The sequence below is a fragment of the Taudactylus pleione genome, unplaced genomic scaffold, assembly GCF_031769625.1.
Source record: "Taudactylus pleione unplaced genomic scaffold, aTauple2 ptg000162l, whole genome shotgun sequence".
Taxonomy (NCBI): domain Eukaryota; kingdom Metazoa; phylum Chordata; class Amphibia; order Anura; family Myobatrachidae; genus Taudactylus; species Taudactylus pleione.
Genome location: NW_028284564.1, coordinates 10149550 through 10174290, shown reverse-complemented (window position 1 = coordinate 10174290; position 24741 = coordinate 10149550). Strand labels below are relative to the sequence as shown.

General features: G+C 41.4%; 1 protein-coding gene across 1 annotated transcript in view; it reads left to right on the top strand.

Annotated features, from left to right (window-relative positions):
- The window catches only part of FBN2 (fibrillin 2), a 294460-nt gene that overhangs the window by 66095 nt on the left and 203624 nt on the right, over positions 1-24741 (top strand). The window contains exon 6 of the mRNA XM_088475116.1: positions 23199-23396. Within this exon, the coding sequence (XP_088331242.1) occupies positions 23199-23396 (198 nt within the window). The remainder of the gene's footprint in view (positions 1-23198; positions 23397-24741) is intronic.

Sequence of the window (24741 nt, the reverse complement as noted above, 5' to 3'; positions counted from 1 at the left end):
ATTTAAATGTAGAGTCATAGCTGTCATGAACATAAGCCATTCTTCAATTTCCCGTTCTGGATAATAATCAACAATTTCACAAATAAATAATATTTCAGTTTCATCCAAACAAGTGACAAGTCAAGAGAGTATGTTTCCTCTGCTCAGCTAACGTCTATTTTTACCTGTCATTGCCATTGCCCAATCAGTACATACAGAACACAATTTCAGCAATTTCCATGTTGACATTGAGGACATCTACTTCTTTTAGGTTCTAGACATTGAGCAACTGTACAAACTTCTTCTTATTATTATCCTTTATTTATATGGCACCACAAGCTCCTTACAAAGTACATAAAGATAACTGAACAAGAAACCAGTGACTTACAGTACAATACAGGACAAGGATATGCTGAATTAGCGATTATAAAACTCAAATTAAGAGGCAGGGAGTCAGCAATCTAGTGTTAGGTGCCCTTGTGGGGAGTAAGGAGTAGAAGAAAGTATAAGAAGCAACACATGAGGGAAAGGGCCCTGCTCGTGAGATCTTACAATCAACAGATTTGTGTATCTGAGAATTAAATCTTTCAATTACAGTTACATGGGCTGCGTCATTTATGTCTGTGATCTCATCCAAAGTGAAACTAAAAACTTCAAATTTTTTAGCTTGGTTTTCAACTGTTCATCAATATCTTCAGTCAGGTCACATATATGACGTTGTACAGTTCGAGCTGAAAGTGATATATCTCGAATTTGAGTAATAACATCTTTTTTATTTTAAAATTTTTCAAAAATATCTTCGCAACATTGTAAAACGGTGTGTTTCAAAAATTCTCCATCAGTAAAAGGATTTCCTTTTCATGCAATACACATAGCTGCTGCATTTTATTATTGTTATTAATATCCTTTAATAATAACAATAGTTCTCCAATGCTTTACAAAGTACATAGAAAACAGTGACTTACAGTACAAAACATTGCAGGACAAGGATGTGAAACCAAGAGTTAGGTGCCATTGTAGGAAGTATGTGCATGCAACAATAGATTCACAACACAAATGATGCGCTCACCTTGTTTCACAAAACCATACTTTTTTTGCCATTCTTGCTGAAATGGTCTTGATTTTTTTTACATTTTCTATGAATGGTAAAGGATCCAAAAAATAGTGCAGACAAGATGCAATATTTATATGCTGGTTAGATGTGTAGAGAATTGATGTAGGCTGTTATATTGTTATTTGGTCAATCTCCATAGATTATTACAGCAACAAATTGAATTTAGGGTCTGATCTTTGTGGCTCAAAATTCCTGTGGATTTAGTAGTTGAATCTTCCTGCATAATAAAGCACTTGCTGGCAGCTGGTGGTGTCTCCTCATTGTGATTTAAACTGACTTTGAGGCAATCATGAAGGGCCTACAACAGACTGCAATTGGATTGAGTAGGACCAGATACCAAAAATAGATGCAGACAAAACACAATATAATGAGATTTTGAATTTGTTTGGTATTCAGTTTTTTGCAGTGTGTTTGCATTTTCAGGGAGCTCGCTGCAGTGTCTAGTGCTCTGTAGTTGAGGGACGCCCCTTAACATGATCCCAGTCCATGATGAATGCTGAAATGCTGCAGCATGGATGCAGGTGGTCTTTGAACGGTATACTATTTAAAATATTATTTTATAGAAAATAGAAAAGTCAGTAATTTGATGGGGCTAATATAAGAGAATATGAGGGTACTAGTTTGTGAGGAGTTATATACACGTATCCACACTCACTAACCAACCTATTTCCCTCCCTCCATAATCAGCCACCTGCCCCCCTCCCTCCCACAAAAAACAACCATCTACTCCCCAATACACATATACACTCATACATTCTAATTTAAATCCCCCCTCCACTGACTGAACAGGGCTTTTTAACATAAATAGGCCACACACCACCACACACTGACACTGAATAAACAGGACATTTTCATTAAAACATTCCATGTATGCATTCTTCACCTATGCATACTATGACACATTAAATGTGTCTATAACCATGTGTGTGGCCAATGCCAGAGAGCTTCTTAGTCTCTTATGTGGCATTTTCCAGGCGCTGAAAATGTCCACACTCAAGAAGACGCAGGAAGGGTGAGGACAGACTCGCAGCACAGCTATGTAACATGACGGACTGCCTGGATGACGGAGCTCAGAGCTTGGGACTCTCTCCCGAGTCATCCTGAGCTGTGACTGACATCTCCAGAGTCACAAGTGCTACCTGATATAGTGCCGCGTGCCACCCTGTGGCATTGTTGCCATAGGTTGCCGACCCCTTGTCTACATCATAGCAATGTTTCTATTTATACTAAGAGTTTAGGATGGGTTATATTGAATAATACTATGTTGTGTGATTAAGTCTTTCAAGGGTGTGGATTGATAGGTCTACAATAAATAGGTAGACATTCAATAGGTCAACACCAGAAGGTTGACAGCCACTATGTTGACAGGGTCAATAGGTCAACAGTGACTTAAGTCAACTGGGTTAAAAGGTCAACATTCAAATGGTCAATACAAAAAAAGATTGACATTTGATTTTTTTTGTTATTTTAGAACAATCCTAACCCTAAAAATCATGAAAAACCACTTGTTAATATTCGTTGTGTTGACCATTTGAATGTTGACAATTAACCCCATCGACCTTTAATGTCCAAGTCAACCAATTGACAATGTCGACCTATTGACTGTTGACCTTATGGTGTTGACCTATTAACTTTCTACCTTTTATTGTAGACCTATGATGTGGATAACGTCTTTCAACAATCGTTAATTACTTTACAGAATGGAGGTACTGTTCCCTTGAAACACAAGTACCTTGTAATGGAAATTCTATTAAAGGTTTTCTGGGTCCTGAAACACTGGAGGTCCTCAGTCTCCTGAGACTACTGCTATACTGCTGCCTCGCCACTCAGAGATACAGTGGTTGCTGAAAGAGGCTTGTTGTAAAGCTGACAGTGACACATTGATTACCCAGTCGTGTTCTATTACAGTTTGTTCCTAATTGTAAAGTGCACCAGAATATGCTGGCGATATATAAGTAACTGATAATAAAATAAGTTGATGGTGATGATGTGTACAATACATTGAGTATTTAAGCCATTGAGTCTGGTGCTCCCCATAATTTAAAACAGTCCATGGAGGGTACAGTTTATCTTTTCTTAGTCCTTTTAATTCCATATAACAATTTATTATTTGTATCTATATGTTGTACAACAGGTGAGGTACAGACCAAACCACAGTAGAACATTTTTCCTTTTATTCATTGAACCCAAACTGAAGCTATTTTGATACTTAAATTTGTGGTCCAGAGATTGTGGTTGCACTTGGCAGCTGAACAATAATCAGTAATACATGTTGTGTTTTCTTGATTGTGATGCAATTACATTGTTATTCGTTGTTACTAAAGATAAAAGAACTTGAACGTCAGAAGAAAGTTAAGAGAAGCATTTTCCATGAAAGCAAACAAATGCTCAGGAAATTCCCTCCTGTGTGACTATTTTTCAAGCATACTTATCACCAGGATCGGTTTCACTCCTAGCTTGAAAAGAAATAAGCAGTAAAGTTCTCCATATTCCTTCCCTTCTTTTGTTTAACCACTTGACTGGTGTGGATGCATCACTTGCGACCATGCCAGGCTGTGCGTTACCTGACATGTGACCAGTCAGAATCGTACATTGGGCGGCTGTCATAAGATAATCTTCCAGCAATCGCCAATTGCAGAGGCATCTCCCAACTCCTCTGCATCCTTTACCCTCCCCCATTGTCTGTCTTGCTGCTGATCACTGCTGATCATGCAGCCCTGCAGTACCCCCCACCCGGTGGCTGCAGAGAGGTGAAGCCACTGTGAAATGTAAATGTTTGTCTTGTGTATCTGCTTTGAAGCGACCACAGATAGAAAAATGCTAAACATTGAATACCAGCAGCACATAGTATTTTAGGATTGGAATGTACTGATGTTGCTACTTTTGCTTTTCTACTTTGTCAAAAGCTATTGCTATCTGTGGACCTGATTGGATCGCAAATGCAAACATCAACACAGCCGAGCAATTTTTATCCTGTGCGCAAGCCAGCAAAGACATAGGAATGATTGACAACTAGCAAGCCTTTGGGGGAGGTGACGGGGTCTTAAAAATGCAGGTGTCTCTTACCGTTTGGACGACGTTTAATGGGCGGCCACAATTTAGCCAGTGCGATCACCTCCACAGCACAAGAGCTCTTTTCGTGTGCAGAGACTTGCAGAATTAGAGACAGGCCAGACTAGACGCAAGTAGTCTAGTAAATATCAATTTTCTGGGAAGAATAGTCTGTTAGTAGAGTTGGGACGATGACAGGTCATTCTGCAGTATGGTATAGTTGAGGTAAGGCTGGATGTACTTAAGGCCACATTCCACCTACGATCTGTGCAAAATAATGCAGTTAAATGCAGAACTAGGTAAATAATTAGTGGAACAGTTTTGTCTATGTAACATGTATCATTTTACACTTGGAGAGGTAATTGAAAGTTGCACATATCTTTGGAAACCTGCACCTGCACAAATGCTGTATATAAAGACCAGAGTTAATTAAGTTCACCTATATTTACTGTTATGCTTAGGCACATCTTAACTCTAAAAAGAAGATGTAAACAATGCACAAGTAGTACTTGCATGATTAGAATAGAACTCGCATCTGTTTTCTAATGCATTAAAAATTCACCTCCAAAATACACATTTGAGATGTAACTCTAACTTCAAATATATTTGCATGTGATCATAGTTAGTGTAACTCATATACCCTGCCTTGCCTGCAAATCCCTTATGGAATTCTAGGCACACCAGCAGAAATGAAGGAGCACAGATTTGGTCATTTTGCGTGTCATAAATGAGGCCCTGTCTGTTTTCAGCTGTTTATCCTTTCTTAGCTATTTCTCATCAGTCTCTTACTAATCTCTTTTGCAGGGTTATAATAATAACAACATAAAGTTCAGGGCTCAAAGCAACTCTGTTCTTCCCAATTTTGTCTCTCTTCTGCAGTGAGAAATTTTGATTCCCTGTCCTTGATAGATGAGATTGAAAAACATAGTGGCAATAAATACATCTCATAAAATCTCAGTGCAACAGCAGGTATATATAAAAGAAATCTAAAATAATAATATATTAAAATACTAAATAAAATATATTGTAATGAAATGTCAAAATGTCAATAAAGTACAATTATATTTTGAGTCTTATGTGCCATTCCAAGCAAGATAAAAAAAGAAAAACAGGATGTGATCAAATAGAAAAAAAAAAAATAATAATAATAATAAATATATATATATATATATATTAGGGGTGTGCACCGGCCACTTTTCGTGTTTTGTGTTTTGGTTTTGGATCTGGATCTTTCTTTGTGTTTTCGATCTGGATTGGTTTTGCCAAAACCACCCTTCCGTGTTTTGGGTTCTGGGTTTTGTGTTTTGGATCTGTATTTTTTTTTAAAAAAGCATAAAAGCAGCTAAAATCACAGAATTTGTGGGTTTTTCTGCTCCTATGCTATTATTAACCTCAATAACCTTAATTTCCACTCATTTCCAGTCTATTCTGAACACCTCACACCTCACAATAGTGTTTTTATATCCAAAAGGTTGCACCAAGGTAGCTGGATGACTATGCTAAGAGATACGAGTGGGCGGCACAAACACGTGGTCCATCTAGGAGTGACACTGCAGTGGCAGACAGGATGGCAGTTTGAAAAACTAGGCCCCAAACAGTACATAATTCAAAGAAAAAAAAGAGGTGCAAGATGGAATTGTCCTTGGGTCCTCCCACCCACCCTTATGTTGTATAAACTGGACATGCACACTTTAACAAACCAAACATTTCAGCGCCAGGGTCTGCCCCACGACTGTGGCTGAAATGATTGGTTCGTTTGGGCCCCCACAAAACAAGCTGGCAATTAATCTGTCCCCTGCACAAACGGGCTCTACGGAGGCAAGATGTCGTCCTCATCCTCCTCATCCACCGATTCCTCACCCTCTTCAGTGTTGTGTACATCCTCATCCTCACAGAGTATTAATTCGTCCCCGCTGGAATCCACAACCACAGGTCCCTCTGTACGTTCTGGAGGCTGGTCTCCCTGGAAGAGTTGATAATTCATTTTATGAACATCATCTTCTCCACATTTTGTGGAGCCAAACTCTTACGCCTTTCGCTGACAAGGTTTCCGGCTGCACTAAACACTCTTTCGGAGTACACACTGGAGGGGGGGCAACTCAGGTAAAATAGAGCCAGTTTGTACAGGGACCTCCAAATTGCCTCTTTTTCCTGCCAGTACAGGTACGGACTGTCTGACATGCCTACTTGGATGCTGTCACCGATGTAATCCTTTAACATACAGACGCACGCTTGTCGCTGCTGCTCTAAGGATGCAGGTGCGGCTACAGCCGACACATTTCACAAAGACAGAAAAAAAAAGAATTTTTTTATTGTTTGTGGAGCGCACTTTGAGGGTTACACCACCCTTTAACAGACAGACGCATGCTTGTCGCTGCTGCTTTAAGGATGCAAGTGCGGCTACAGCCCACACAATTCACAAAGACAGAAAAAAAAAGAATTTTTTTATTGTTTGTGGAGCGCACTTTGAGGGTTACACCACCCTTTAACAGACAGACGCACACTTGTTGCTGCTGCTTTGAGGATGCAGGTGGAATTTAGACGGGATTTGGAACCGGGGACACACTACCTCCATCAATTGTCTAAATCCCACTGCACTAATGGCGGATACCGGATGCACGTCTAACATAGCAGTCAAGGCCTCAGTTATACGTTTTGCTTCAGGATGACTGCTGTCGTACTTCATCCTCCTCGCTAAGGACTGCTGGAGGGTCAATTGTTTAGTAAAAGTAGTGGTGTTCCTACTTCCTCTCTGGGATGATGAACAACTCCCAGCAGCAGCAACAGCACTAGGAGGAAGTGGTTCTTGATCTTTCCCTATTTTATTTTTATCGGAGAAAGTTTGGTCCTCCATTTATGTTATATTGATATATAAGGCACACACAAACACAGAAAATATTTTTTTATTTTTGCTGGAGAGTAGTGCACTTTGTGGGTTACACCACCCTTTAAGAAATGAACCAGCCGGCTCTTTACTTATGGGACACAGGCGCACACTTGGCGCTGCTACTTTGTTGATGCACGTGCAGCCACAGTGCACACAATCCACAAACACAGAAAATATTTTTTTATTTGGTTTGGAGTGTACTTTGGGGGTTACAGCACCCTTTAACGGTCAAGCCAGCCGGCCCTTTACTTATGACACAGGCGCACGCTTGGCACTACTTTGTTGATGCACGTGCGGCTACTGCGCACACAATTCACAAACACAGAAAATATTTTTTTATTTGGTTTGGAGTGTACATTGGGGGTTACAGCACCCTTTAACGGTCAAGCCAGCCGGCCCTTTACTTATGACACAGGCGCACGCTTGGCACTACTTTGCTGATGCACGTGCAGCTACTACGCACACAATTCACAAACACAGAAAAAAATGTTTTATTTGGTTTGGAGTGTACTTTGGGGGTTACAGCACCCTTTAATGGTCAAGCCAGCCGACCCTTTACTTATGACACAGGCGCACGCTTGGCACTACTTTGTTGATGCCCGTGCAGCTACTGCGCACACAATTCACAAACACAGAAAATATTTTTTTATTTGGTTTGGAGTGTACTTTGGGGGTTACAGCACCCTTTAACAATCAAGCCAGCCGGCCCTTTACTTATGACACAGGCGCACGCTTGGCACTACTTTGTTGATGCACGTGCGGCTACTGCGCACACAATTCACAAACACAGAAAATATTTTTTTATTTGGTTTGGAGTGTACTTTGGGGGTTACACCACCCTTTAACGGTCAAGCCAGCTGGCCCTTTACTTATGACACAGGCGCACGCTTGGCACTACTTTGTTGATGCACATGCGGCTACTGCGCACACAATTCACAAGCACAGAAAAAATATTTTTTTTTTAGCACTTGGGGGGAGCACCCCTGACGGACAGAGCACCACCTGGACAACACTACAGCACCCCTTTAGGACTGGGACACTGCTCAGGACTTTGGAGTGGACACCGCCCCTATGGACAACTGACTGCACAACACAGTCCAGCCAGCCCCTATGGACTTTGAAGTAGTGGACACAGCCCCTATTAACAACAGCAGCACAGCACAACACAGCCAGCCCCTATGGACTTTGAAGTAGTGGACACAGCCCCTATGGACAACAGCAGCACAGCGCAGCACAGCACAACACTACTCTGCACTACACTACACTACACAGCCCAGCCAGCCCTAACTCCCACCCTCCCTCTTCACTGTCCACAGCCGAGTGAGAAAATGGCGCCGATGCGGGTACCTTATATAGGATCCAAAACCCGCGAGACCCGGAAGGCGGGATGATGACTTTTTGCCTTGATTTCAGATCTGAGTCAGGCGGGAAAAGTCGAGCCTGACTCGGATCGGCCTCGGATCGGGGGGGGCTCGGGGGGTTTGGATTTCAGAAATCCGAACCCGCTCACCCCTAATATATATATATATATATATATATACACTAGACTTGTTGCATCAGCTGAGCATGCCGGGTAAACCCCCCAACATGTGTTTCCCCCTGTCCCTCCCTGTGGGCAGTAATAGTTACAGCATCAAGTACAGTGTCACAAATTGGGGTCTTAGCATCCCTTAAAAACTCAAGCATTTATTTTATTTCTGTTTCCAAGACATCTCAGGGACGCCTCTCTCTGATTAACTAATGCACCTGTGCGCTCACTTCGTCAGCCAGACCAAAGGCTATTCACCACTTCCTATTTAAACTTTCCTGGGAGCAACCCATTAAGGTGCCCATACATCTGCGACGGATTGTCGCAATGCAGGGATGTGATCGGAAATTTTCGATCGACCATTGGAAACTTCCGATCGCCCACCATCGATGTTCTGAGATCCGTTGCCGGATCGCAGACATTTGTCATGTTAAATGTCAGCGATTTGACGATCGCGATCATCAAATCGGCAAAATCCAACATGTTGGATTTCTGCGATCCCGCGATGCCGGGTTGCAGCATTGCGGGATCGCGACAATCCATCGCTGATGGATGGGCCCCATTACTTGAACAAGGTGTACCTTTCCCTGGATAGTTCTAGGCTCCAGGTTTACTCATTGTATCCTGGGATCGCGTTCTCTGTGACTCTCTTTGCTACTCTGTGTATTTCTTGCTATTTACCATCTGCAGCTGTGTATGGTCACCTGCATAAAGACCTGCTTCAACCACTTTGTTCAGCCAGCGAGTATACAGTTACCTGCTTTCAATCTGCTGCTGTGTATTGTCACCTGTCAGCGTTGCAGCTTCCACTCTGCATTCAGACCTTCTCCAACCACTTTGTTCAGCCAGCAAGTATAGTTACCTGCTTTCCATCTGCTGCTGTGTAGTGTCACCTATCAGCGCGGCAGTTTCCATGCTGCACACCAACTTGCTACTCTTCAGTGCAGAGCTGACGAGTGCAGCCGTGGTCTTCATTCCATCATACCACTGGGACAGTGCATGCAAGTTACCTATACTGTTTTACTCTGTGCTTGGTGGTTGTTCAGGTTATTGTGCTGACTTTGTATTGGTTTCCCTGTACTGTGTGCGGTCTTGGGCTGGTTCAGAGAAGGGTGCTGGTTCCAGGGCTAGGGTTCAGTGTGTAGTATATGTGTCCAGTTCCTCACTGGGTTCCAGTTCCAGGTCTTGCGTCAGAGCAGTACCAGAGTTACAGTTTCCTCAAGCTGTACTCTGACTACATTAGACTCTGATTGCTGGCCTGAGTTCTGAGTTCCAATCTACCAATACTATATTGTTCTGAGTTCCAAAACTCACCCTTGTCCCTAGAGTGTATCCCTAGTCTTTCTGGCCTTCACAGGTCACTAGGCGAGGGGTTGCCCAGTGGACCTGGGCCCTCATTCAGAGCCGTACGCTCTGAGCAGAGCGCACGCTCTGAATGAGGGCCGGCCTCCATGAAAATGGAGCGTCCTCCTGGACGCTCGTATAGCTGTGGGTCACCACCCACAGGCTATACGAGCGTGCAGTTTGATGGCCGCGATGGTCTTGACCATCGCGACCATCGAAACTGCGAGCCGGAGCCTGCGGTTGAGGTTTTCAACCGCAAGCTCCGGAGTGATTTTGGCTCTATCAGAGCCAAAATCACTCCCACTGACATCACTAGTGATGTCAGTGGGCCGGCTTCTGACGGGAGGCGTTCCCGTGGGAACGCCCCCATCAGGGAGGCACGCCCCCGGCACGCCTACCAAAGGGGGCGTGCTGTCAATCAACATCGACAGCACACCCCCTTTGATCAGACACAACGAGCGAAGGACTTTCCTTCGCTCGTCGCGTCTGGCGCATGCGCACGACGTAGCTCCCTCCGTCGTGCGCATGCTCAGTCCAGAACATCGACCCACTTGCGAGCGGACAGCCGCTCGCGAGTGGGTCTGAATCAGGCCCCTGGTTTGTTCATTCTGGTTCCAGTTCAGTGTCCATGCATATCACAAGTCTGTGGTTCCTACACCGCCATTAGTGTACCTATACTCCTGTTCATACCCATGAGCCAAAGTATTATTAAGCCTCCTCGTTTCCTATGCACATTCATCATACCTAAGGGTCCCGAGCTGGATCTAAAGAATATCAAGACCGTGACATACAGTATATGTATGTTCAGTTTTCATTCAGAAAGGTGATCTAACAATCAGCCAAATCATCCCAAAATCAAACTGTTTACTTGAACTGCAGTGAATAACTATATGCTTAGCGTAGGCCTTAACAAAATATTTGCAAGCTACACAACACTTTTTAGAGTAGTCACATGTAACACAATATACTAGCCTGTGTACATATCACTGCAATGAACTATACTAAGCCCCTCAATTGTCCTCCCCTGATTTTCCCTCCTTGTGTATGCACCTGCTGACAACTATTACAGCTAGTTTCGGTTGATGAGGACTCCCCTGCACAGAGTGCAATTACAATTATCAGGGCTGCTCTCACTCCTACAGTGAAGCTCTGGTTCTAAAGTCATCAGGGTTTTCCAGGACATGAAAACGTGGCTGTGACTACTGCAAGAGGGCAGAAAGAGGAAAAAGCTGTAGTTGCCAGGTTAAAAAAAGAATTATCGCCATGGTGACATGGCAGCCAGGATTTGCCCAGCTCAGAGCTGTACAAAACAATACAATTAAAAAATAATAATTATAATATACACTAAACTAAGTATTATCAGAAACCAATAAAGGAATGTGGAAAATAATTTTCCTGTGTACATCAGTTTCCCACAATTGTAAAAATAAATAATGTGCCCTGAATGTGACAATTGTACTGACAGATTGCTGTAAGTGGCATATTTGTATATATTTTTTTCCTATACTGACATCTAACTGTTTAAGGTATATGGTCCAGCTACTGTTGTAGTTGTAGTATTAATTAAGATCCAGACATCACAGAATTGTTTTAATATAGTCTGTCTGCTCGTAGCTGGCATCAACATATAAAAGAAATAGATGTTCACATTTTAGAATATTTATGGTTGGAAAGTTCTCCATGCAAGCCATCTGCAAAGAATATTATATGTACATTTGGAATGAAATACAGTGCAGTGGAAACAGTGCCATTTCTGCAGTCTACTAGCATTTTCTTTATGGCACTTGCTAAAAAGAGTAAAATACGCAGTGTTCTAAATCTCTACATTAAAAAATTGGGATAATTAGAGGTCAAAGGTTGATTTTAATCACTTCACATGAGTAATTGATAGCAAGTACATATATTTAGCTGAGTAATCTGAAGATTATATATTACAGTAATGCTACATATCAAAATTCAGTAGATTCTCAACATAAATTCTGCATATTATAAGAAAATATTAATGACAATTTACATAATCATAGAGGGATAAACGAGTTGGTTAATAGTGAGATCCTTAGTAGGTCCTTGCTTGGACTTCTCGTGTTTTGAAATAAGACCTGACAAAAAAAAAACAAGTAGGACTTTGTGTAGTCTTGGCATTTGTTCCCTGTTTCAGTCTGTCTGTACAAGCTACAGGGAGTCTGGACAAAGCTGAGCTTTTGGTCCTTAGGGATGCTTGGCAGTAGTGGCTCTCACATTGGGCAGGGTAGAAAAGTGAAGCCAAGTGGCATTCAATGAATAGCAGTGCTCCATGTGGCTGCAAAGGAAACACCTTTGCTGATCACTGGCAAATAGGATTGTGGCTGCAGTGGACTTACTGTATAGTTGGTGTCCACTTTACTACTGAGGCCACTGTAAAGAAATAAAGGCAAAAACCTAATTACCAGTCTCTTGCAAGTGGATGGTTTGACTCTTAACCTGCAATAGTGACAAGCATAGGTCGGCCTTGCTCCAAATCAGCATAGACATCGACTGAGCTGCAGCACAAAGATCTCCCCTTTTAGTGATACATCTGTCCCAGGTGGTGTATGCTCTTCAATTCACCACAGGTCAAGTGATGTCCAAGTCCAAAAGGATACCCCTTTGCAGCAGGGTACAGGGGTATCCTTTTGGACTTGGACATCATTGACCTGTGGCGGACTAGTCCGGACCTATCGTCCACTCCAGGTCATTATTATTTCATCTATGTCTTTCTTGTCCACTGGTTACCCAGTTCATTTATGTTTTAAAATAAGAAATAAAATTGTTGGATGGTTTATGACGGCCAGTTTCCATTCCACTTTTTAACGGCACCACCCCTCCCCCGTCCCTACTGGGACACGAGGAAGAGATACTGGGCAACAAGAGAGGAATGGGACTGCCATATTTAAAAGATACCTTTATTAGCATATGAATCAACTCTGAAGTGTGAGTTGGGGTACACCCGTCCTTTCATATTTCATATTCCACACGGGTGAGCACCACTACTTGATAAAGTGCACGCTGGCGACAAGACTTCCAAGTTAAAGATACCTTTATATAAGGAGTCCGTAACACCTTAATGTGAGTACGGTACGATCACCTTCACTTTCTAGATTTAGGGGAGGAAGTCATGTCCCAATACTCTAGATGAAAGAACTTGTCTTGATCTACTACACCATTTGTGTTTTTTCTTTTTTCTTGTTTCTTCTGCAAGATTCTATATAAGAAGAACTACAATACTGTCCACTATGCTGAACATTCTATATCTGCAAGAAGATAACCATCCCGAGCTTGGTACCATTGTATCATTTTAGTTCATGGTACATTGCATGTTATCTTGACGAGTGCATATTCATTATCTGTTCAAAGTGCGCAGTGGTTGGGTCTGTCTATTTTTTTGTTTGGTCAGTATTTCATTTTGGGGTTTGGTGATCTCCCCATTGACATTTCCCACTTTGCAGCACCTTCTGCGCAGTTGTCCTCCGTATTTTGTTTATATTTGCATATTCATGTGTAATTAACTTAATTGTTAACCAGCTACAGATCCTATTGTTGAGGCCTGTGAACACCCATAAAAAAACAAAAAAAATACTATAAGAAAAAGAGAGGAAACTGCGCTAATAATAATCTGATTGTAAATTGTGAGGTAGCAGAAAATTAAACAGTCACGACTCCGTACATTAAAAAATATATTTGTATTTAATTGCATAAATACTATCAATGTATATATAAGCAATAACATACAATAAAATATAATTTGTTGTATATCAGTAATTACTTATTTATAAAACAGTATAATGCATATTCCTCTGATAAATCCCCAAATGGATTTTAATATGGTGATGTTGGGTTCAGTTTAGTAAAATACTGCGACACTGCCCATATGTATCATATGAATAGAACAGGCTATCATGTCACAAAGAATGGTGACGCATAGTACCTACGGACAACTGTAGTCAGCGTATCTTGGACAAATGATGCCAGAAGATGGATTTAGTCTCCGATATGTCTTTTAGCGGCAGCCGGAGCTGGGCCACGCTGCACCAGCGGTCTATCTGTGTCCCGTGCTTATCAGCGTAGACGCCGTAATTCAAATGAATCAGCAGTCCACCTTGTTGTAATTTGACTGCAAGATGTCCAATCCGCTTGATATTAGAGAGAATCTCCAAGGTCACTTGTCGCACAATAGGGGTGCCGTCAATCAAAGGGGTCCTCTGACTAGTTTTGCCTCTTTAGCTGAGGCTTTTTCAAAGACCACAGTACCCATTGATAATAATGGGGACTGAAGTCTGCAGCATTAGTTTGCCTAATGCAGGAGATATCTTCTGGAGACTTACTAACCACCACTGTCGGATGTCCAATACCTTGTGGTCGCTAGTGATGTGATTTCCGTTGCCTGGCTGCAATACGGAAACCTACTGGGATACACTGGAGTTCTGCTCCTATTAAATGGAGCATCTGTGACAACCCTCTGCAGGCCATTTCCCTTTGAGGATGTTCCCGCTGACCACCCATCATCTCTCAGGCATCCATATTTACCTGGATTACACTATCACCACTTGCCCTGCAGTGTTCTCTCTGGGTAAGTGGTGAGAAGTCATTACTAAAGTAGCTACTGGTGGCCATCTTTCCCTGAGGAGCTGTACCACCTGCTCCAGTGCTGTAACTCCAAGAGAAACCTACCTCTCTCCTGCCTACTCTGAGGTATTCCAGGATATTGACTCTGCTGTAATTTTGGTGCCTTGAGCATTGCTTGCTGGATTGGACTGTAACACCCAGTCCCTATTAATAATTTGGACCGCAGTAGAGAGAGATGAGCCTTGTTCAATTTTGTTCATTGGGGCCTGTCCTTTTTTTTTTTTTATCAAATCCACTGATTCCTCTGAACATATGCCTTTTACCCCACTGGATGTAACATTGCTTCCATGTTTTCACTGACACCTTCCCTTTGCATTTTTTTGTTATCTTTGGTAAGTAGAATTCATTTGATTCCCGACAAGTCCTGTAAATCACTGATTCAAACATTTCACCTCCACACTTCCAGTTTCTCTGAAGTCGGGGTGCAATGTTTGTTACTTTCCAGTGACTGTCCGGCTGTTATATCCCTATTATATTTTTTACTCCACACAAGCTGTTCCCACATATACCAATTGGCTGTCCGTTGTTACCACCCTGCACTGACTTTGTAGGCTACTGTACATCTGATGTTCTTGCAGCCTTTCGGCAGATGTTTGCTGAACCCATTACATTTGCAGGTTCTCTGTTCCAAGCTATGCTAGTTGTTACTGGAGTAAAGCTGTAACCTCTGTGTCCGCCGCCCCCTCCCCCCTCCCCATTTCACCCTTGTGTTACCCGTTTCTTTATTCCTGTTTCTAGAAGGGGAAAAAGTAGTCAAAAGGATAATTTGATTTTGAGATATTTCTGTGCGCTCACTGTATACATTTCATATCATGTACCTACTGGTTTATTTTTATGTTGTTGTATTTTACGCTGTTTAATAGTGAATTATTGTCTATTGCATACATCCACTATTTTAAAGGGGGGGGAGTTGCATCTTTTTAAATATTTCATTCCCTCATATTGTGTAGTTTCTGCCATGTAGACCTCTACATATTAGTAGTCCAGGGCAAACAATTTTTACTAGCTGGTAGATATCTGGCTGTTCTGGTATTTCTCTGATATATTTAATTTTTGCCTAATGTTGTTTGTGCCATTGTTTTACTTTATCTTTCCTTTCCTTCCCCATTTTTTTCTCTTAAGCAGGTCTCCTGTATTTGAACATGTATTTTGAACATGGTCATTATGGTATGACTACTATTCTCCCCACTAGCTAGGATGGTTTGTTACAACTACTTTATGTGATTTGTTCCTTTTTTACATGATTTCCCATGTAGGTATTTGTTAATGGTCTCTGTCCACTGGGTTAAGACACCCTTACTTTGCTCAGATATTATGTTATTACAGAAGACACATTGGCTGATGCTGTACATGCTCATGTTGGGGGTAACTGTATCCAGGGGTGTATCTCTGCTCCATACACCTCCAAAAAATTGATGATATTTATTAGTACAAATTTGCAGTATGTTATTGTTGATGTTTAATTTACTTTTTTTATATTAATTGCTACAAGTTTTAATTCATGGTGAATTCTTTACAGTTTTGAATAATTATGCACCTACTGTAATACCCCTTATTTTTATGCCTCTGTCACGCAACTGCTTATGCACTATCAAGAACGTAATCTGATACTAGGGAGGGAGTTTGTTTTGTGATCTTTCTTTGGCCAAATCAGTCCATACTCCCATCCGACTTCACTTGTTTAACAACGGTTTACATGTTTTGTTGTCTGATCATGATTTAATTTTCCTGGAGACTACATACTTTATTTATTTTTATTTATTTTTTTTATAATTTTTATTGAAATATAAGACATTACAAAAAATGTCATGCAGTAAAAATAGAAAATACATTGCAAAACTATACAATGGAAACTGTGACATGACAAAAATAAACAAGAACATACGTTTGCCACTATCATAATAATTATAAAAATATAGTAAAATATTAATACACAGGTGTCAAGCTAGATTTAGATGAGTAGCAACATATGAAAGTAGACATTGATGGGCAAACAGATGGTCAATATGATGGGGTTTAGAAGAAGGTGAGGAGAAATGGGGAAAAGGGCAAAGAGAAGGGGGGGAGCCAATCAGCACTAGGTAGTTGTATCATCGGTTTCAGGTATGGGAAGAGCGAGGCTATATAGTAGTTAGGGGAAGTTCAGCCCTAAAATGAATTGTCCAAAAGGACCAAGTTTTGACAAATTGGTCTGGTGGTCTGGAGTGTCATTAATAACTGAAGTGATGCGTTCTAATCTATATGTGGACCAGACAGCGTTGATGGTAGCAGACAATGAGGGTGGTGCAGAAGATTTCTAGCAAGCTGCGATTTGACATTTGGCCGTGTTTAAAATATGTTTGATCAATTTTTGCTGTGGGCGCAAAACATTAGGAATGGGTCGGGATAGCAGGGTGTAAGAAGGAGATGTGGGAATTGAGGCAATATAATTTAACTAGTAGAGATATATTATTTATTCTCATGTGCATAAAGTTTTCATGCAATTTGACTATCTCTTAATCGCTGCCACCTTATTTACTCGTATTTCTCGTTCAGAAGTAGTCAATATTATCATTATATTTCTTTTAGCACTCCTCTGACTCAGCCCTGCCTTTGGCGTTTCCCTTACCTTTCGCAAAATGAAGATAATAAGTCATATATTTAACACAAGTGTAAGCAAGACATTGGAATATGATAATCTTGACCACTGGGACCACCCAGTTTTGTTTTGGGAGGCGTTTATAATTTTTTTACAAAGCCAAAGGGCAAACGCAATATCTGTTTATCTCCAAGCACAACAGTATTTAAGCAAAACACTACCCTTCTTTTTGCCTCTTGACTGGTGCAACAAATGAAACTAAACATTATTACCATCGTTTTATTATGCTATAGGCATTGTCCCAAATGTTGTTATCTCTCTGAATTTCTTTATTACTTTATTGTCTGGAATGGGTGAGTTTCAGGTGTTTTAATGGCCTCACTGAGGTGTACCAAAGATAGAAGAGAACTACTTACTACGATCTCCGTGGTGGCTAAAAAATGCATATAACAACAGTGTATCTCTTCTGCACCCACCCTTGTCCATGTCCAAGGAAAAATTACAATTTATGTTTAGAATGGATTGGCTGGAAACCACTCCTTCTACTAAAAATAAAGAACAACAATTCTTTACGATATGGGTGATTTTTGTTGGCAGACTTTGCAAATATCACGTCTCAGATCTTTACATGTTCTAAGGTGACTGCCTGGTTGCAGACATGGATGTTGTTGGAAGACCCCCCCCCCATTCTATTCTAATATAATTGTTCTCGGAATTCTACAGGAGGCTTGATTCCCTCATTGTTTCCCTTCCCTCTTCTTTCCTTGCCCTCTCTTTTCCCCTTTTTTTATCCTACCCCTTTAATTTTTCTCTCCCGATGTCTTACCATACTGTTATATGTTCTTCTGTTTGCTTTGACTCTATTATTATATGTCTTATTATATCCACAACAGGAATTTACAAACTAAAAAAGGCTGATTAATTAAACCATGTGGAAACTGAAATCTCTGCATGATTTTAAGGGAAACTTTGCTAATAAATAGGCCCAATTTAATTAGTGTACATACATGCTGGTAAGCAGGGGCTGATTGGCCATAGGCATTATGGGGATTTTTCCTGTTAGGCAGATAGCCTAATGATACAAACTTGTGTTTTTTTTGTTATTTTTTTTTTTATTGTGCAGGGGCTGGGAGTGGATTGGCAGGGTCTGTGAACGGATGGACGGGCCAGTAGGTGGAGACTGGTAGCAGACAGATTGATGTGGGGGGCACTGGGAGTGGTCCAGAGGGCCGGTGGGCAGAGACTAGAAGTGTATGGGTAGGCTGGTGGTCAAGGAAGGGACAGCCTCAGCAGTGACATGCAGCAGGATAGTTGTCATGTATCTATGGAGTAGTTATGTTTATTTCAAAGGAGGTAAGGTAAAAGTGGCTCATATACATCACAGACTAGATGTAGTTTTGTAATCAGTACCGGATTAAGGGGTATTTACGGGCAGGTGCCCCGTATTACCCTCTCTCTGGGGTCACCCCGCAAAAGCACATTTGCAGCTGTCCAGCCCCCTGCCTGCTCCTATTTAGGAGGAGCACACTGCACTCAGTGCACCGTGATGTCCCGTTCAACATACATTTTCCAAGGGCCTGATGATGAGTGGTGGCTCAATGAGTGGGGGAAGGCTGAACAAAGAATAGGCTGGGTGAGAGAGTTTTACAGGCAGCTGGGACTTCTCTTGAGCAGCATAAAAGGGGCAGGCTCAGCCACACACACCTCTGGACAAAAGCCAACTGCTGTTGTTTATTCCAATGACATCAGCCACAGAAAGTCTGTCATTTAGACAGGACCAATCATTAGAAGCCGGCATACCCACAGTGGCCAATGAGATTGGTTCTGCATTTTAAACTTGATCTTATTGGCCAGTGGTCATACACAGAATCTGATGATTCGCTGGCTGTCTTGGAGCCACAGCTGCTCTATCACTTTTTTAAAAGTACAGGAAAGGCTGAGGGTGAAATCAGGCAGACGGGAGAAGTCTAACTGCAGCAGGGATGTTAGAGGTAAAAAAAAGTGTGGATTAACTGAAGGAAGGGAAAGACAGGGGAGTAACAATCAGAACAAGGAGTGTAGCTGTGGTCCACCCTCTGGGACCACTGACTGAAGTCACTTATTGGCAGATCTCCAATGGAATGGGGAGTATAAAAGTGAACAATAATAACTTTTTTTTTTGAGTCAAACAAATTAGTAAGAAATACTTTCATTAAAACATATTGTAATGTGATCAGCATCTAAATAAGTTTTTCTTATATTCATCTTCCTTGGTTTATTAAAATAATAGTATACCAAAGCTTTATTTTATTTGTTCAAACAGTCAAACTTTGGTTAAGGATTATTTTGTATTTATTGGCTGCTATTCTCTTCCTTTTGTTTGCTTACATCTGGATCAACACAATGATTAAGACAATGCATTAAGCTGGGGAGTCTTCCCATTGACCTCTATCATACTTCAGGGGAAAGCAGTTTTAAGTATTTCTGTTGTTGAACTATTACACTCTTAAAAGTTGAGATGCACCTCTAGCAATATATGCAAAAATACTAACATATGCAGTATATAATGCACGATTGGCTCCAAAAAAGCCATGAACATTGTTAATTGCACCAAACATTTTAAAGAAAAATATTTCATATCCCTTTACAAACTGCTGTATAAAATAGAGAGACAAATCAGTCCACTGCTGTACACGGCACTTACTGTACCTGTCACCTCACAATAAAATGCAAAATTTAGCTTAACAATACACTGTAGTACTGAATGACATCGCTGAGATCGGTGTGGTATATAAGATAGACAGTTAAAAGGTCGACAATATCTAGATAGACACCAGATGCTAGACAGGCAATAGGGCGACATGGAAGTAGGTCGACAGATACAAATTTTCAACAGGGTCAAAAGGTAGCCATGAAAATGGACAACACACAAATGGTAGGCACACCCTAACCCTCCCTTTGGTGGCTAACCCTAAACCTCCCTCCTGGTGCATAACCCATACCGTTGAGGTAGGTGCCTGACCCTATCCATCCTTTCTAGTGCCTAACCCTAACCCTCCGGTAAGTGCCTAACCCTAACCCTCCCTCCTAGTGCATAACCCATACCGTTGAGGTAGGTGTCTGACCCTATCCTTCCCTTCTAGTGCCTAACCCTAACCCTCCCTCCTGGTGCCTAACCCTAACCGTCGGGGTAAGTGCCTAACCCTAACCGTCAGGGTAAGTGCCTAACGCTGAAACAGCATTGAGATGCTCAGGCATGCCTGCGTTCGCACCTCCACTCCCCCGTTTTCAAAGACTAACCCCTGTCACCACCCACAAACGGCTTCTCCTGTCACTCACTCAGCTGCGCAGTCTGTGCGCAGCGAGCAAACGCTTCCCGATCGCTCGGACTGGTTCGCACATGCACACTGCGATGCGTACGCATGCGCATAATGCAAAAATCGTCTGGCTGCATGTGAACGCTTCCTAGCGAGCAGGTATGAATCGGGGCCACAGTTCATAACAATATCAGCACAACTAGGTGTCAGTCTCTAGACATGCCAGTATTTCGCCCACCCCTAACAATAATGTACTCCCAAACTGACACAAGGGAGCAGTTGGGCTTAGTGAGTTACGTCCCTCTCTCTTCTGTAGCCTGTTGGATGCATCATATGGTTATAAATAATAGGTGTGCTTTCTCTCTATAGAGTCTATTCATTGTGGCATATGGTAATTTCTACATAAGTATGTGAAAATGAACAGAAGTAGCAGTGATAAGAATTGCGCAGACAGCTGATATTCGGATCAGCTGTCTCTACACCAGAGCAACGTTGAACTGCTCTGGTGATTTTGTATCTACCGCTGCTACTCGCAGTGATTTGGAAACTAAATTATCAGGGGCTACCTGACCAAGGATAATTAACATGTTAAATAGGCCCCTATAGGTGCCTACAGGCATTGAGCATTTTTATGCTTGTGTGAGCAGATACTTTGCACAATATTTTGCATATTTTTGGTCCCTGGCTAAAATACGTGTGTCCGCACAAGTGGATGCCTCTTCTCAAAGCCTTGTCTATTGCTATTGTTATTTTGTACCACTCATTTAATTGTTTGTTCCTCAGTTATAACTATAACTAATGGGTACTCTAGGGCATATTCAGAAGGTATTTGTGTGTATCGGTTTATGTGTGCCTATTTAGACATTAACTGTACATATGTTCTCTATCTGCCACATCCACATGAGCTCATATTGGGTGGGATGTATCAAGCCTTGGAGAGAGATAAAGTGGGTCAGTTTTCCAAAGCAACCAGTCAGCTTCTAGCTGTCATTTCAAAGACTGTACTAGATAAATTACAGTTAAAAGCTGATTAGTTGCTTCTGGTAATTTCTCCACTTTATCTCCAAGGCTTGATACATCTCCCTATTGTCTCTGCTTTGCCCTCTCCCATTAGACTATAAAACTATATATATATATATATATATATATATATATATATATATATATATATATATATATATATATATATATATATACACATGTAATATATATATATATATATATTATATATATATATATATATATATATACACATGTATATATATATATAAACAATGAAGATACCATTGCTCGGGTAACAGAAAAGAACTCACACTTAAGTACTAAGTTCTAAGGTGAATAACAATAAAACACACATTTCCCCAAATATGTGAGTGGCTGCTTGCATTCACTGACATGTACGTTGGTGAAACACACATAACAATAAATGTAACTAGTGAAGATTGATGCAGCGCCAACTAGTGTAAAACTCAAATAATAAGTGAGATATAGATCCAACCACTTATCTGACAAGTTTATCTTTGATCCCATGACCATCACTTTGGAATTAGGGTATGTGGAATAACATAGAAAAACAACATAGTGTGTGCATATTTATTTTAGATACTGCAAATAAGCAACTAGCAGTCCCAATGACATTGAATTGTCCAAAAAAAATGCAAGATTTATTCAGGCAGAAAAAACATACAACGACCAGGTAACACACGTACAGGAGTATAAAATATAAGAGCTTATCTGTCCATAGAGGAATATCAGGATACAGCAAACGTCCCAATGCGTTTCGTCCTATGGTTTAGACTTCATCACATACATACATATACATATTTTATACACACACAAATACATACATATATACACATGCATATGTCACATATATATTACAAACACACATGTATGTCACACATACAACACAAAAACACACACACTCTCTCTCTCACCTTGCAGCAGCTGCAGTGGCAGATGGGGACAGGACCAGGCACCATGTAATTAGGACCCTCCCCAAGTGGCAAAATGCAGTGATTCGGGGGTCAATCGCGATGGGGCGCAGCCAAAATTACACAAATCTAATGCAATCGTGTCATATTGACTCCGCCTCCTCCCCGTTGAGCTGCAAATCGTCATGAGGGGGTGGGACTTAATAAACATGGTGCCCGCTTTCTTGTCTGTTGGGGGGGGGTTGCGCTACTGTTATGTACTTGTTATGCTTTTGTGTGTTATTTGAAGTATTGATGTGTAATGCTGATGGGCGCCATTGGATTTGTGGCATCTTACAATAATAGCCTGTGATGATAATGTTGATGATGATATTAATGATGATAATAAGATGGTCTAAAAACCTGGTTGCATTGCGCAGCCAAAAGGTTGTGCAACTTTTTGTAGAGGGAACACCTCCAAATTTCAGTGGTTGCTATCACTTGATATACATTAAAGAATATTTGCAAAAAAATAAAAAAATGTGGTAATCTATCAATTTGACCTAGCAAACTTGTTTGCTTTGGTATTTCATATGGAGCACCGTGTTTCCCTGGGACTCCATCTTGGTCCATCCATCCTAATGCTCATCCTGCAATATGCACTATATTGGCTCACAAACCAGTATGCAATTCCATAAACACAGATACAGTAGTGACAAGTGCATGATACCACATTTGTAAATGAACTACAGTGTTTAATTTACTGTGCTATAATCCTACGGCAAATACCAATAATAACTGTAATCCTTTAATAGTATAAAAGTATAGTATGATTTCAATGTGATCTTACTCTGGTTTAATTTTCAGACTACAGAACAGGACCCTGCTTCACTCAAGTCAGCAATCAGATGTGTCAGGGTCAGGTGACTGGTATTGTCTGCACAAAAACACTATGCTGTGCAACAATTGGACGTGCCTGGGGACACCCTTGTGAGATGTGCCCTCCTCAACCACAACCGTGCCGCCGTGGCTTCATCCCCAACATTCGCAGTGGGGCGTGCCAAGGTAAACAGCTTTAAGATGTCTATTTGTAGAAAAATACTTCCTGTACAGAAACTAAATCAATATATTTGACTGTACATGCAATGGTCACATTCTATGTCAAGTACTCCCATGAAGGATTGCTCCATATAAAGTCATAAATGTTATCACAGGTCTGTCCTATTTTATGCACTTATAGTTTGCATATACAAAAAGCGTGATTTATCAGAAATGGATCATGCCTGCATACAGTTTTTGATCTCCTCTCCGGAACATCCAAGTAGCACATGCGGGGATGTGGCGACACGATGTCCATCATCATGGTATGGCAATTTGAGGGATCTTGCAGTGGGCACAGCGCCATGAATTGTTTATCATGCCCTCTATTCCGCCAATTTCACAAGGGAAATGGGTGCATTAAAAGAGTAAATCTAAAGAAAAAGCCCACAAAGGGTGTATGAGGGGGAGATGTATCAAACCATAAAGTGGAGGTGTGGCCTATAGCGACCAATCAGCTTCTAGCTGTCATTTACCTAGCACAGTCTATAAAATGACAAAAGCTGATTGGTAATTTCTCCACTTTATCTCTCTGGAAGGTTTAATACATCCAATCTCCCCCATAGAGTTATACAGATAAATGGAGTGTGAGAAAGGCTTACTGTACACATCTAGAGAAACCTGTGAAGGCAGCAAAGGACCGGGATGCTCTCTACTGAGGAACACTTACAGATAAGCCAAATAGTGTTCTTCATCATCTCATCTGCTGAACATCCATTGATTAGGTGGCATAAAAGTAATTAATGGAAGGAAAATGACTACAATGTAAGATATGGCACCAGCTGTATTATTTTTTTTATTAACATTTATTTAAGAGCCAGCATATTCTGTTGCACATTACATTTGTATTACTACATGGTAATAAAACAAGACTGGATATTAAAATACAGTGGGATAACAGGCCCCTACTCAGGGGCGTATCTATAATGGGTGCAGGGTGTGCGGGGAACACGGGCCCCTGGGTCCAGCAGGGCCCCGCACCGCACACCCTGCACCCATAATATTACTTACCTCTAAGGAGTCCCACGTCGGTGCGGGGGTCCGGCACTGTAAAACGACTGGAAAATGGCCGCCGCGGCCATTTTCCCGGTGATCTGTGCATACACTATAGACTCTGGGCACACACTAATGCCCAGAGTCTATAACTCTGGCGCAGGCCGCGCACAGCTCAGTGTGCTGCCGGCCTCCAGGTGGATAGGAGGGGGCCCGTGTCAGAGGCTGCACACGGGCCCCCTCCTCTCTAGAAACGCCCCTGCCCCTACTCACAAGCGTATATGCCAAAATAATCAAGTGGAGCAAATTATTTGTTGAA